The following is a 13,529-nucleotide window of genomic DNA, read 5'->3' as shown; positions in this document are numbered from 1 at the left end:
AAAGTTTTGAATCTCTAGCAGTCCGAAGCACTTCAATTTCGTAAGTTTCTTCTGAAACAATGCAATGCCGCTCTTCGATCCTCACTTATTTCTCATCTATAGTTTCTTAATCATGGATCGATTCCAATCCTAACTCAGCTTTTATTGTTGTTTCTTTGGTGGCAGTTGTAAAGATTTGAGATCTTGGGGGAGTTTCGACCCGAAATGGCGACCATGGAGAGCTTGATTGGGTTGGTTAACAGAATCCAACAAGCTTGCACAGTTTTAGGTGATCATGGAGGAGAGGGATCGCTCTGGGAAGCGCTTCCTTCCGTGGCTGTTGTGGGAGGCCAGGTTCAATCTCTAAGCACATTAACGTATCTCCTGTTTTTTTCGAATTTCATTTTGGGGTTTTTCTTCTGAAATGCATTTCTTTTTTTGGGGGTGGAAAATTAGAGTTCAGGTAAATCGTCCGTCTTGGAAAGCGTTGTGGGGAGAGATTTCCTTCCCCGAGGATCTGGTAAATGTTGATTATTTTCGTTTGAAATTTTAAAAAATATGATTTCTTTTTGGTAATATCGAGAGTCTAATTCTGCATTTCTTTTTTCCCCAACGAAAATTTTCTGCTCTTCTTTTTTGGGGGAATTTGTTAAGGTATTGTGACGAGGAGGCCTTTGGTGCTGCAGCTTCACAAGACGGACGATGGAAAAGCAGAGTATGCTGAGTTTCTTCATGCTCCAAGGAAGAAATTTTCCGACTTTGGTATGTAACAATCAGATGGGAATATTTTCTGTTCTTAATTAGCATCTTTTTATTTTTATATATTACATTTCTTTCTTATTAAAGAATTCCCAGTATGTAGTGGGGCTCTGTAAAAAGGAAAAATGATGCATACACTTTTATAAGTTAGTTCTATAGTTTGTTTATCAAAACAAATTTAAGATTATACTTTTTATGTTTTTCATTGTAAATTTGCACTTAGCTTGTGAGGTGAAAAGTCCTTTGACAATAATTATAGGTAGAACCTTAAGGTTGGGAATCAACAACTTAGCATTGGTGTACCTCTTGGTGGTTGGAGCACACAGCTTCGTACTGAAGATATTCCTGGGCCCTGTTATTGTTGGTAGCAGTTTTGACAAATTATGATGGGGGAAGAATTTCTGGAACCATGTTAGCTATGAATCTTTTGACTCCACTTGAGTTTGGGATGAGAGATTGCAACTGTCAACTATGTGATGATTTCAATGACTGGAAAGGCTTAATTTTGAAAAGAAACATTTGAAGATCATTCTAGTTTGTTGAGAACTTCTATAAGCTTCATGCATTTAGTTCCACTAACCTTAATGCAAATAGAGGACATCTTCTTCACCCGCACCTTTTCATATAGAAACTTTAATGACATGTCATAAGAGATAATGGAACTATGGAGGACAACCAGCCCAAAGAGCCATTTGATTCTTTCCTTTGTAGCTGAAGATATTTTTAAGACCCTTTTTTTTTTTTTTTTCTTTCTGTATGAATGCAACACATTTAAGATCCATTGCATTAGGAAAATCTCTGGACTGGAATTCATTTTTCACTGAGCTTCTAAAAACTGCCTTGAAAAAAAAAAGATATATGAACTCTCTAGTATTTCTGTAGGTTAGATAAGGGTTTTATGTCCTTGTTGTCCTTTATCCTGGAACTAGGAAAGCTTTTGGATATCATGAGGCTTTGCCTCTTTACATATTGTGATGTACTTCTACAATTACCAAACTGTCATTTTAAGCTTCAATGTATGTAACGTATGGACAATGAGGTGGTCACCGAAGTTTTAAATGTGATTTTACTCCAACATTATAGATTGGCTTTAAGAAGTATGACTACATGGTTTGGAACTGGAAATAGGATTGGATTTCATGCTGTGGACCTACATAATTTAGGCAATCAATTTGAAATAGATCATGGACCTATGACCTTCACTTGCACATGGAACAATTCCTTGTCATTGTTTACCATTTACAGTCATCTGAAAATGCAATTTTCAGAGTGTTACCGGAACAGACAGTCCAGCAAGTAAGATATTGTGGAGGTATGGAATACTGATGCAAAAAACTTCAGAATTTTCTCTAAACGTATTGACACCTCATCTTGTATACATCCATTAAATGCAATAAATTTGTCAATGGATGGTGGTTTCCTTGGAAATGCACCATCTTGTTCCCTTTACTACATCACAATTATAAGGCATTTTAATTAAAAATATAGTTCCTTCCCTACTTCAGCTTTGTTATTCTAATATGCTTCATTCTTGGGACATTTGCTGTTATTACTTTTCGAGCTTTGTTCTTAGAAAGTTTGCTGCTATTACTTTTTGAGTTTATGCATCTAGAAGTACCTTCACTATATCTTCATGCCAAAGATTGAGGATAAAATAAAAAATTGTATTGAGCAATAAGTACTCATTTTGCTTTTGAAGCTACTGTGCGTAAGGAGATTCAGGATGAAACTGATCGAATAACTGGGAAATCGAAGCATATCTCCAACATTCCGATTCACCTAAGCATCTACTCTCCAAATGGTTTGTATCTACATACCTCTAGCTCTGGCTCTTGGTCTAATTGCTGTATTTGGATTACTTCATTATACATGCATATGTAAATTTGAAGAACTACCCTTCTTTTAAAAGATTTGGTGGTGAAATGGTGTTCTTCTTCTTATTGTGTTACAAATTTTGCTTACATATTTGGTGGTGAAATAGTATTCTTCTTTGTATAAAAGAAGCTGCCCACTTTGGTTTGAGCTTCAAAAGCTCTATTTCTTCATGTGAGACCTCCTCTTGATGTTCCAATGATCTTCAAACAAGTTCATCTCAAAGTTCATCTCATGGTTTCTTTGAATCTTTCACATAGTATTCTCTTCCTTGGAACCCCTTTGTAACCTAGGGTTCCAAAGAGAGGAGAAAAAAAGAAGAAGAAAGTAACTCGACTCTCAAACCAACAAGGTGTGCTCTGGTACCAAGTTGAAAGTTAATGAATTTACAAGAACAAGGAGTAGAAGAAGAAGATGAGGGAGAAGAGAAGAAGAAATATAGAGAAGATGGTGGAATGTTGTGTGTTAGAGTATTCTCTCCAACACACCTATATTACTTCACTAATAATAAGAAATGAATTACATACACCTCCCTAAGGAGGTAAAAGGTGAAAACGAAAATTACAATGTAATGCAATCAGACAACAATCTAGTTCCTAAAGTACCCTTATTACATAATGTAGACACGGACAATTTAGGCCTTTGTTGGTGGGAAAATAATTAAAAGGGGAGAGGTAATAAGATTTTTTAACAAGGGGGTAGGTTAGCGGGGGGGGGGGGGGAAAATTAGTTGGTGGGTTTGGGGGGTTTTTGTGTGGGGTGGTGGTGTGGTGTTTTTTTTTTTTTTGTTTGGTGGGGGGGGGGGTTTTGGGTGGGGTGGGTGGGGGGGGGGGGGTGGGGGGGGGGGGGGGGGGGGGGGGGTTGGGGGGGGGGTGGTGGGGGGGGGGGGGGGGTGGGGGGGGGGGGGGGGGGGGGGGGGGGGTGGGGGGTGGGGGGGGGGGGGGGGGGGGGGGGGGGGGGGTGGTGTGTGTGTGTTGGGGGGGGGTGTGGGGTTTTGTGGGTTTTTTTTTTTTTTGGTTGGGGGGGGGGGTGGGGGGGGTTGTGGGGGTGGGGTGGGGGGGGGGGGGGGGGGGGGGGGGGGGGGGGGGGGGGGGGGGGGGGGGGGGGGGGGGGGGGGGGGGGGGGGGGGGGGGGGTTTTTGGGGCACAAGAGATAATTGGAACTCCTCTTGAGCTTGATAGATGTAATCCGAACATTGACATTGTTGGCGGAAGTCTTTGTGTCAGCCATAATGACAGAAAAATCTTCCCCTCCCTTAAAAAAAAAAAAGAAAAGAGAGTAAGGGCAGCAGCAGCTGATTCAAGAAATTCTTCCAACACCTAAAAGGAAGCAGTAGTCGATTTTTGAAACAGGGCAATAACAGTTGATTCTGGAAGTGATAACCAAGGAGTAGCTAACACAACTAACTCCATGATGTAGAGGAGTTTGAATCTTCAACAGTAAGAAGAAAACAAACCAGCAGAATAGAAGATAAAATCAAACCAACCAAGAGGAGATCGATGTCAGGGTTTTGAGAAGAATAACCCTAACTTCAAATACGCAGTATAGGCATTAAATTTGAGATGCAATCAATTGCAAATACCGACTAGGAACCATAGTATCACAATCTTCAATAAGCACAGCTCCAAAAACAGCCATATAGAGGAGAACGACATTGTCGGAGTTTTGCCTTGGAATCGATTTTTGCAGACCTTGGCTGTAGGAGATGCAATCTTCAAATCAACAACCATCAATAGTATAGGCAGAACTAAAACACTTCATTAATAGGGGAAGGAGTGGTTTTAACTCATAGTAACCACAGCAATAGGTGGTTGCACACCACAAGGGAAAATCGAGAAAGATAAATTAGCAAGGGAATTGTGGAAGAGACTCTAATCTGATTATAGGTGCTCGATACCATGTTAGAACATCATGGTCCTATAATCAGACCAGAATAATAAGAGAATGAAGAAGAGAAAGAAGAGAAGAAGCACACAAGGTTCAAAGGTGGGAGAGAACCTACGGCTAGAACAGAATGTTCTACCGCAGGTCTGTCCCTCTCTATTTATAATTAATCATAGTAAAAGGATAGGTCAATATTGCCCCTACAACCAACCGGTCTGTTCTAGCCGCAAGTCTGTCCCTCTCTATTTATAATTAATCATAGTAAAAGGATAGGACAATACTGCCCCTACAACCAACCGACATTACATACAACAGAAAAGAAAGAGGAAAAGACTAAACTGCCCCAAGCACACTAATACTTCAACAGTTGAGATGGTTATTTTGCTTCAGTACTCGTAGTTTAGAGTGTTTCAGTATTAAAAGAAAAAAAAAAAAAATTTCATTGTTAATTTGGTCTTTTGTGTTCACTCTCTTAGTATTTATGATGAAAAAGATATTGTTTAATTGGCAGTTGTGAATTTAACACTCGTTGATCTACCTGGGTTGACAAAAGTCGCTGTAGGTAAGTTTCTAGATCTTATTGCTTCCTTGCTATTTTATATCAGTGGTATACTATTCTCTATTATGATTAATTCTTTCCTTTGCAGAGGGACAACCAGACAGCATTGTTGAAGATATTGAAAACATGGTCCGCTCTTATGTTGATAAGGTGAGAAACATATCTAAACATCGAATTCTTGTCAGTTCTTTTAATGTAGTCTTAAATTGGTAGAAGACCAACTAGGAGCTAGTACACCAGGATCTGATATGAACTGGTATCGAATTAGGACAAATATGATTTTAGGTCAAAATTAGGGTAAGGGTTTGAGGTGTTGGTTATGCTAGGCAGGTGTAGGGGAGTTTATCAGTGAAGGTCCCGAGATGTTTTAATGGAGGGCAGTATGCTGATTTGAATTAACAACAATTTAGGGTTAGGGTTTCAGGTTTTTGAAAAGTGTAAAATAGGGAAATCTAGGGTTTAGAGTGGGAGGATGGGGCTAGGGTTTGGATCGAGTGCTATAGGGGCAGGGGTGGAGAATTTGAACTAAAAAAGGAGGGATTTTGCTGGCTGGTTTGGTCTGGGCAGAATTTAGGTTATGGGAATGTTGTCCAATGTTGGGGGGATGTTAGGGTTTGGTGGTTTAGAGGATTAGAAGAAGAAGGATGGGGATGGGGATGCTTCCACTTACTTGTAATGGCAAAAAATTATTGGCAGTAGCTTGTTGATGGAGGAACTTGAATAAATACTGAATCTTTGACTGAAATTAGAAAGTAGAACTTGAAGAGAACTACCCGGGCTTCACACTGCAAGGTGTCGATTGGAGTAAACACTAATCCCACCAATGAACCACCCGGGCTTCCCACTGCAAGGTGTCGATTGGATCAAACACCAATACCACCAGCCTTGATCAAACACAAGACAAAAATCTTCAACGGAGAAGACGAACAGCAAAAGCTTTTCATTAATATCAAAATTCGTATTCAGTTTTTGCCCCAATTACAACCTTATATAAAAGACTCAAAAATAGACTCCAACACTAAAAAGGAAAGGTCTAACCCAATCCTTAACCTATTAGGTAACTTAAACTAATTAGAAAACTGAAATAGATTCAAAACAGAGTCCTAATCCAGCCCCACTAAATACTTAAAAGAAAACTATTAAAATCACTTAAATTGAGCCATTAGTTACTGGTAAACCCCCAAAATTAAACTAAGTATGGGACTAAAACAACTAATCCCGTATGCAGCCTAATTATCCATATTTTAGGCCCATAAAAGTGGTCTATTACATAGAAAACCCATGGGATCAAAGGTCCAACATGTATAGGACCCAGCCTTAGACTTATTCCTAATAAAACAAACTTATTTTGGTGAAGAATCTGCATCATCTTTGTTTCTCTCTCTCTCTCTCTCTCTCTCTCTCTCTCTTTTCCGAGCTTATACTTCCACAAAAGGAGATGTTCAGGGTCTTTCTTATGAATTTAGGTTATTCCGCAAAAGACGATGTTCAGCTGTAAACCAACAGAGTGTTAGTGTGAGATATGTGTTTGGATCTCCCATTCAATACTATTCTTTAATTCTTACTAATGTGCATTTAATATGTATCAATTAGTTGTACATAAACTGAACATGAACTAGATCATTCAATACAGTTTGCTTGATTACTGGGACATTGCATATTATTCCTATGTATATTTGGTAGATCTATAGTACTGAAATCCCAATCCCCTAAGATTTGGGGGGTAGATCTAATTCCAGGATTTGTATCCATACCAGACACCCTTAGGAGGTCAACTTACATGATTGTGGATTCCCAAACAAGAATTTGATGACATGATTATCGATAACTAAGAATTCTTCTTTCTCCAAAACTACTACTTGTATTTTTCCAGCTGCCTGTTTAAGAATTCAATAGAACCATGTATCATGTATGTTCTTTCTGATTTTTAATTCCTAATGTGAGATCCATTGATGGCAGGTCCCCTCCTGCCCACCCTGCATATACCTTATGTTTTAAAGTTGCATGATACCAGGGCCCACCCTACATTTTCAATTTCTTTCTCTTCCTTAATCGATCATATAGAAACTTGTTTTGGTTTTGTAGCCTAATTCCATCATATTGGCCATTTCTCCTGCAAATCAAGATATTGCCACTTCAGATGCTATAAAGATTGCAAGACAAGTTGATCCTTCTGGTATATTGAGGTTAAATTTTATTTGTTTTTTATTTCACAGTAAGGTTGCATTGCTTTGTGTACATACTCTAGGTTCAAATTGGACATATTTGGTTCACAGTTTTATGCATTTATTGCATTATTTTTATTGTATTTTGTACTTTTGTTAGGTGATAGAACATTTGGGGTGTTGACAAAGCTTGATCTGATGGACAAGGGTACCAATGCTCAGGATGTATGAATTTAATTTTGGCTTTCTATGGAAAAATGTTGACCTTACATGTTATTTATGTTTGTACACAAGATTACATGGAGTTAACCTGGCGTTCTAATTTTTTTTTTTTTCAATCATTGCATTATCCCAAATATACTCGACACTCTTGATATTCTTACATTATATGTTTTGCATAAACCTCGTGATCTGAACTTTTGAAAAATGATTTGCTGTTGTTTCTGAATGTGTAAGGTTCTTGAAGGAAGATCATACAGACTGCAGCATCCCTGGGTTGGAATTGTGAACCGTTCACAAGCTGATATTAATAAGAATGTGGATATGATTGATGCCCGCAGAAAGGAGATGGAATATTTCCAAAATAGCAGTGATTATAGTCACTTAGCACATAAAATGGGATCAGAATATCTAGCGAAACTTCTATCTCAGGTGGACACCAACTGTTTTCTGGATGTTTCTTTCCACATTTAAGGGCTACTAACATAGAGTCGTCTTTTATCATGATTTACTTTTTTCATCAGCATTTGGAGACGGTAATCAGGCAACGCATTCCAAGTATTATTGCATTAATAAATAAGACAATTGATGAGCTAAATGCAGAGTTGGACTATCTTGGCAGGCCTATTGGATCTGAAGGGGGGGTAACAATTGAGAATCTCTTTGGAATCAGTTGTCCTAAAATATGTAATTATTTTTTAGCCTTACTTTATTTATCTCACATATTTTGGTTGTTACAGGCCCAGCTGTATACAATTCTAGACATGTGTCGTGCATTTGACCGTGTATTCAGGGAGCACCTAGATGGAGGGTAAATGAAAAGGAACCTTTTTTGCTTTTATTAATAATCTGCAAGTTGCAAAAGATATAGATTGGTCTTACACCATAGTTGTCAAAGCATCTCCTAGGCATTCAGGTGCCCTTTGCTCGAAGGGTGCCTTGTTGGTGTTGCCTTGACGTGTAAGCGCCCTCCAACACCTTGGGTCGCCTAGACGCCAATACAACTATGTCTTACACTATGTTCACTTGGTTGGTTAATCCAGTAAAGAAAAATGCGTAACTTAATTGATTGTTTTAAGTGAATGTGCAATCCATAGTGATAGTAAAATATTTGTAGTTCTAATGAAAAATATCTTGAAAGGGAAAGCAATCAACTTCTCTGTCAAAACCAGGTAGTACATTATTTAATGCTAATAGTCCTTTTTGATTCTGCAATATTAGCAACATATTTGTTTTGGATGGTCTTGATGATTGTTCATTAAAAATGTACACAAAAACTGAAATTGAGGATTTGAAGGCCAGGGAACCATACCAGATTTTATGAGCATTACATTGTGTTGTTTTCCCTTGTGAGGAGACAATAAAAGGCCGAAAAAGTATATCTTGTTGGTATATAAGTTTCTGCCCAATACTCTATAAATGTGTAAATGTGTTTCAGAGATGAATAAACACATAGGTGATAGTTTACCAAACTGGACAGCTTGGTGATGACCTTATGGTCATGATGATTTTGGGAGTACTAACTCACAAAGCTCAAGAACAACCAAAGAAGCTGCAAGCATCAAACCTGAGTTTAACTGGACATATCAAGCAAGCATCGATTGAAGAGAGATGAAGAATCTGATGATCACAACATACAAGCTTCACTGAGCCACGGTTATTCAAGAATTGACGAATGTAATGATTTGGAAGAAGCAACATGCATCAAGGGATGAAGTGATCAAGACCAAGCTTCAAGTGTCTATAGAATTAGGTCTTTACTTGAGTATGTACACTCCAGCCACCTAGAAGCTCTTTAAAATTTGTAATAAGTCACCCAAAAAGATAAGGGAGTCAACCAGTCTCTTAGGATATAAGCTGACAGTCATTATTGTGTCTTAGCTGAGATGGCAGTTGATCGGCTTCAAGATACGGTCGACTGACAATGACTGGCATGACTAACCTAAATAGTCAAATCCAGATGGATGATCATCCAAATGTCCTATAGTCTGGACGGATGTCTGACTTACCAGATGTTCGACTGGACAGAACTTGATCTGATAGGAAAAACTTCCGGAGAGCAAGGTCTGGATTTTGAGCTGCAGGTGGTCGACTGGATGTCCATACAGTTGACCGGTCAAATAGCCGTTAAGGCGGAAATAGAACCGTTGGTTCTAACAGCTAGTCATGGTCCGGTCGACTGGCTGAAGTCCAACAGCTATATACGGCTAGTTTTCTGATGTTATGAACCCCATAGCACTCTCCATCCCGTCTCTATTCTCTCTCCGCCCACATGATTCTGGTTTGTTCTCTCTCTCTCTCTCTCTCTCTCTCTTCTTACCTAACAGATCGAGTTCTTCTTCTCTTCCTTCAATCTAAAACTTACCACTAACAGATTTGTCTACCAGATATGCATCAATAATGCAGCTCATACTAAAATGTTCCAGGATTTTTTTTTCAGTATGGCATGTTAGCTTATTGCATCCCATATGTTAGGACCTCTTGAATTACTACATCTTTTCTATTATTATCAAGGCAATGTTTGATTTTCTCCATCAAAGCTTTCATTGTTATTGAATACTTTGCTTCTTTCAGGCGACCTGGTGGAGATCGGATATATGGGGTTTTTGATAACCAGTTACCAGCTGCTCTGAAGAAGCTTCCCTTTGATCGACATCTTTCTTTACAAAATGTTCGAAAAGTTATTTCAGAAGCAGATGGTTATCAGCCCCATTTAATTGCTCCAGAACAGGGATATAGAAGGCTTATTGACAGTTCTCTTGGATACTTTAAGGGCCCAGCTGAAGCCTCAGTTGACGCTGTAATACTCTGATTTTAATTTAACTTTATGCTGAAGATATTGTTACTTTGCAATGCTAAGCTGGTCCTGCAACCATGGTGTACTCAGCTGGTACACCACTGAACCCGCATGTAGGGCAAGCACCATAATACTATGTTCAGCATAGCAATTTCTTATTTTAAGTTTACCATACGAGTTTGTCTATAAATGGGTTCCTGTTAAAATATCAGTTGATAACGTTCTTTTATTGGTTTGATTTGTCTTATTCCTTGTTACCCCAAAGCCTTGTGGATGGTTTCTTGTGATATTACGTCCAGTCATGATTTTATATGATTCTGAAATTAATAAAATAATTATCTTGTATAATATTGCCTTCTGAATAAAAAAAAATATTTGAAAGTCATAAATAACCAAAAGTAAATGATGGATGGTTTATTTTTTGAATAGAAACTTCCAAAACCATGGTATTCTATGTGTGTGCACTGAATCCTACAGAATTCAAACGGGTAAAGTTTTTTATTTTATTTGCACAAGGTGATGTCAAAATGCACCTTTAGACATTAAAAACTCAACCTTAGTCTTTATTAATGTAGATTTTCTGTCTCATTGATTAGGCTTATTTTGTTTCAGGTGCACTTGGTTTTGAAAGATCTTGTTCGAAAGTCGATAGGTGAGACAGAGGTGAGTATTATATGGTTGAAGAAAACTGTTTGTATGAATGAATTATGTGAATGTGACAAGAGCCCATGCTAGTTTTACATAATCCTGTTCTTCGTTTCTTAGATTAAGTTCTATAAAGGTTTTGGAATAACTATGATCTAAGCTTGATAAACTAGCAAAAAAAAACTGTCAGTTCTTCAGTACTCATGTAACTCAAAGCTTTCTTGAGTTCGGTTGAGTAGTTGATCTTTGCCAATCAGTTGGAATCATTGGCATTAAAACTATGAATCACTGAATCACTCATATGGTAGCTAATCACTTGTATAGTGCATGTAGCCAAATCCTGAATGCTGAAAAGGTTAAGACAATTATTAGAATGGAACCACATATGAAAAGTAGTAGCCTTTTAAAGAAAATTTGGCTTCATGTAATTGTAAGAAGGTGTTAGTGGAACAGTTGTACATTTCAAAAAGTACTTCTCTTTCAAAGAATAGATAAGAATTTATTGCCAATTTATTTTTGTGGCTCTACATAATTGCGATGATTCTTCAGAAAAGGGATACATGTGTCAAGTAGTTATAAATTTGAGGAATATAAACCTCTCAAAGAATATCTGATGCTTCTTAAAATTCTAGGTAGTTTTATGGTCTTTAAAATTGTCATCCTCTATTTAACTTCTTTCATGATGGGAACTTGTTAAGCTCATAATATTTTACAATTGTTGATACCACAAACCTTTATTAGCCCATTAACTAACCTGCCTACCTATTATTGGAAGATAAAAATCATATAAACTTATTAATTGAACCTTTCTTTTGCAAGAAAGAAATCAAACAAGGGGAAATTTTTTTATTTCGGTTTCAATTCCATAATTGTCACGGGGGTTAGGCGACCCAAGGCGTTGGAGAGGGTAAAAAGCAAGGGGACATCAAGTAGGAAACCAAGGCACCCAAGTCGACCAAAGCGCCTGAACACCTAGGCATCGCCTTGACAACTATGTTCAATTCCATTTGGTTTCTTTCTTAAAAATAAAAAATATCTATTTTGGTTTCTTCTTTTCTCATTTTTTCCCCTTTAAACTACAGGGTAGATGCTTAGTTGCCCACAATGATGTAACTGATACAAAATTTAATACGCATACAAATGCTGTCTTTACAAACTTAGGCATCTAAACCAGCACACATCTAGTATGACATGAATGGAGCAGTCTAATTCCAAGTATGAATGCCTTTGCTACCTTTGAGTATATTGCTATGGGTGGTATTTGCTTCCAGAGGTTACCCTTAATGGCATTTTGTAGGAATTGAAGCGGTTCCCAACACTACAAACTGACATAGCAGCAGCAGCAGGAGAAGCCTTAGAAAGATTCCGTGAAGATAGCAGGAAAACTGTCATACGACTGGTGGACATGGAATCTAGTTATCTGACAGTGGAATTCTTCCGGAAGCTCCCTACGGAGCCAGAGAAGAGCTCAAATGCTTCAGGCTCTAATGCTACAGGCTCTAATATGGACCGATATTCAGAGAACCATTTCCGGAGGATTGGTCTAGCAGCTGCTCTTTCTAAGTTTCTGTTACATGGATTTATAGATTCAGACTATAAAAGAATGGTGTTTTGTGTAGTTTGCACTTGTCCCAACTCCTAACATAAGTTCATGAATTGCTCGCAGGGTCAAATGTCTCAGCTTATGTGAGCATGGTATGTGATGCGCTAAATAATTCCATCCCCAAGGCAGTTGTTTATTGTCAAGTTAGAGAAGCAAAACGTTCACTACTCAATCATTTCTATGTTCAAATCGGAAAAAGGGAGGTAAAGTTCCTACCCTCGTGTTGTTGCAATCTCTACTTTAATTTATGGTTCAAGGAATAGCTGTTACAAATGCTGATGGTGCACATAGTCCCCAGGTCCAGGCAAGGCCACTAGTTTAGTCTGATGGGTGAGGTTCAATCACATGCTATCATCATTGTTGCAAGGAAAGAGAAAGAGAATTAAGAAAAGTATTAATGCACGTCTGAATGTTCAATCAAGTTTTTTTGAAAGAAATCATGGAGAAGTTTTTCTTTTCCAAAGTACTAAATTGACATCAATATCAGTTATCATTGATGCACATCATCTTGAAAATCCGCCAATGCCAAAGATCCGGATAATTTATGGCGAACCCAAGTAGTAAGCCCCAAAACTGGAGAAATATTCACTGCTCAACAAACTAGACCACCACAACCGATTTTCTAGTCATAAGAAAGAGGAAGTACTGTAGGATTTTGGTCAGCTCAGAAGTTAGTGAATTACAGAGATCTTGGACCTTCTCTGCACATACAACTTGAGCAAAAACATGAATTTTACTGATTGATCAAACAATCTGGAAAGCGAAGTCTTAACTCAGGATTCATCCAAATGTTTCTAGTTTTAAATAAAGGAAACTTAGACTGACCGTAGACACAGGTAATCAAATAAATCTACTTTGGGTGATCTTACTGTGAAAAAGGTATTGAAGCTGACATTAAATTGGTCTTCTATGCAGAAGGAGCAACTAGGGGCGATGTTAGATGAGGACCCAGGACTCATGGAGAAGAGGGAAGCTCTAGCTAAGAAGCTTGAGCTCTACAAGAAAGCTAGGAATGAAATAGACTCTGTAGGATGGAAATGAAGAGAA

General features: G+C 38.1%; 1 protein-coding gene across 2 annotated transcripts; it reads left to right on the top strand.

Moving 5' to 3' along the window:
- LOC122664984 (phragmoplastin DRP1C-like) lies at window positions 1-13,529 on the top strand. Of its 2 annotated transcripts, XM_043861029.1 has the most exons (17): window positions 1-40; window positions 166-333; window positions 436-499; window positions 634-741; window positions 2,438-2,539; window positions 5,006-5,056; window positions 5,142-5,203; window positions 7,139-7,229; window positions 7,379-7,443; window positions 7,675-7,869; window positions 7,962-8,081; window positions 8,178-8,248; window positions 10,012-10,237; window positions 10,847-10,897; window positions 12,177-12,420; window positions 12,546-12,685; window positions 13,398-13,529. In XM_043861029.1, exons 2-17 carry the CDS (start codon window positions 205-207, stop codon window positions 13,521-13,523), a joined length of 1,845 nt encoding a protein of 614 aa, XP_043716964.1. In that variant the 5' UTR covers window positions 1-40; window positions 166-204; the 3' UTR covers window positions 13,524-13,529. The 2 variants fall into 2 exon arrangements, with proteins under 2 accessions (XP_043716964.1, XP_043716965.1); XM_043861030.1 differs by lacking the exons at window positions 12,546-12,685; window positions 13,398-13,529 and adding an exon at window positions 11,578-11,648 and having other exon boundaries at window positions 12,174-12,259.

Source organism: Telopea speciosissima, chromosome 6, assembly GCF_018873765.1.
Source record: "Telopea speciosissima isolate NSW1024214 ecotype Mountain lineage chromosome 6, Tspe_v1, whole genome shotgun sequence".
NCBI classification, from domain to species: Eukaryota; Viridiplantae; Streptophyta; class Magnoliopsida; order Proteales; family Proteaceae; genus Telopea; species Telopea speciosissima.
This window is presented reverse-complemented; position numbering and strand designations above follow the sequence as displayed.

Excerpts from the sequence above, each read along its gene's own strand:
- LOC122664984 (XM_043861029.1), top strand. The coding sequence starts at position 205 with ATGGCGACCATGGAGAGCTTGATTGGGTTGGTTAACAGAATCCAACAA. Across the intron at positions 742-2,437 it reads GAAGAAATTTTCCGACTTTG|CTACTGTGCGTAAGGAGATT; the intron begins GTATGTAACAAT and ends TTGCTTTTGAAG. Across the intron at positions 7,444-7,674 it reads AGGGTACCAATGCTCAGGAT|GTTCTTGAAGGAAGATCATA; the intron begins GTATGAATTTAA and ends TGAATGTGTAAG.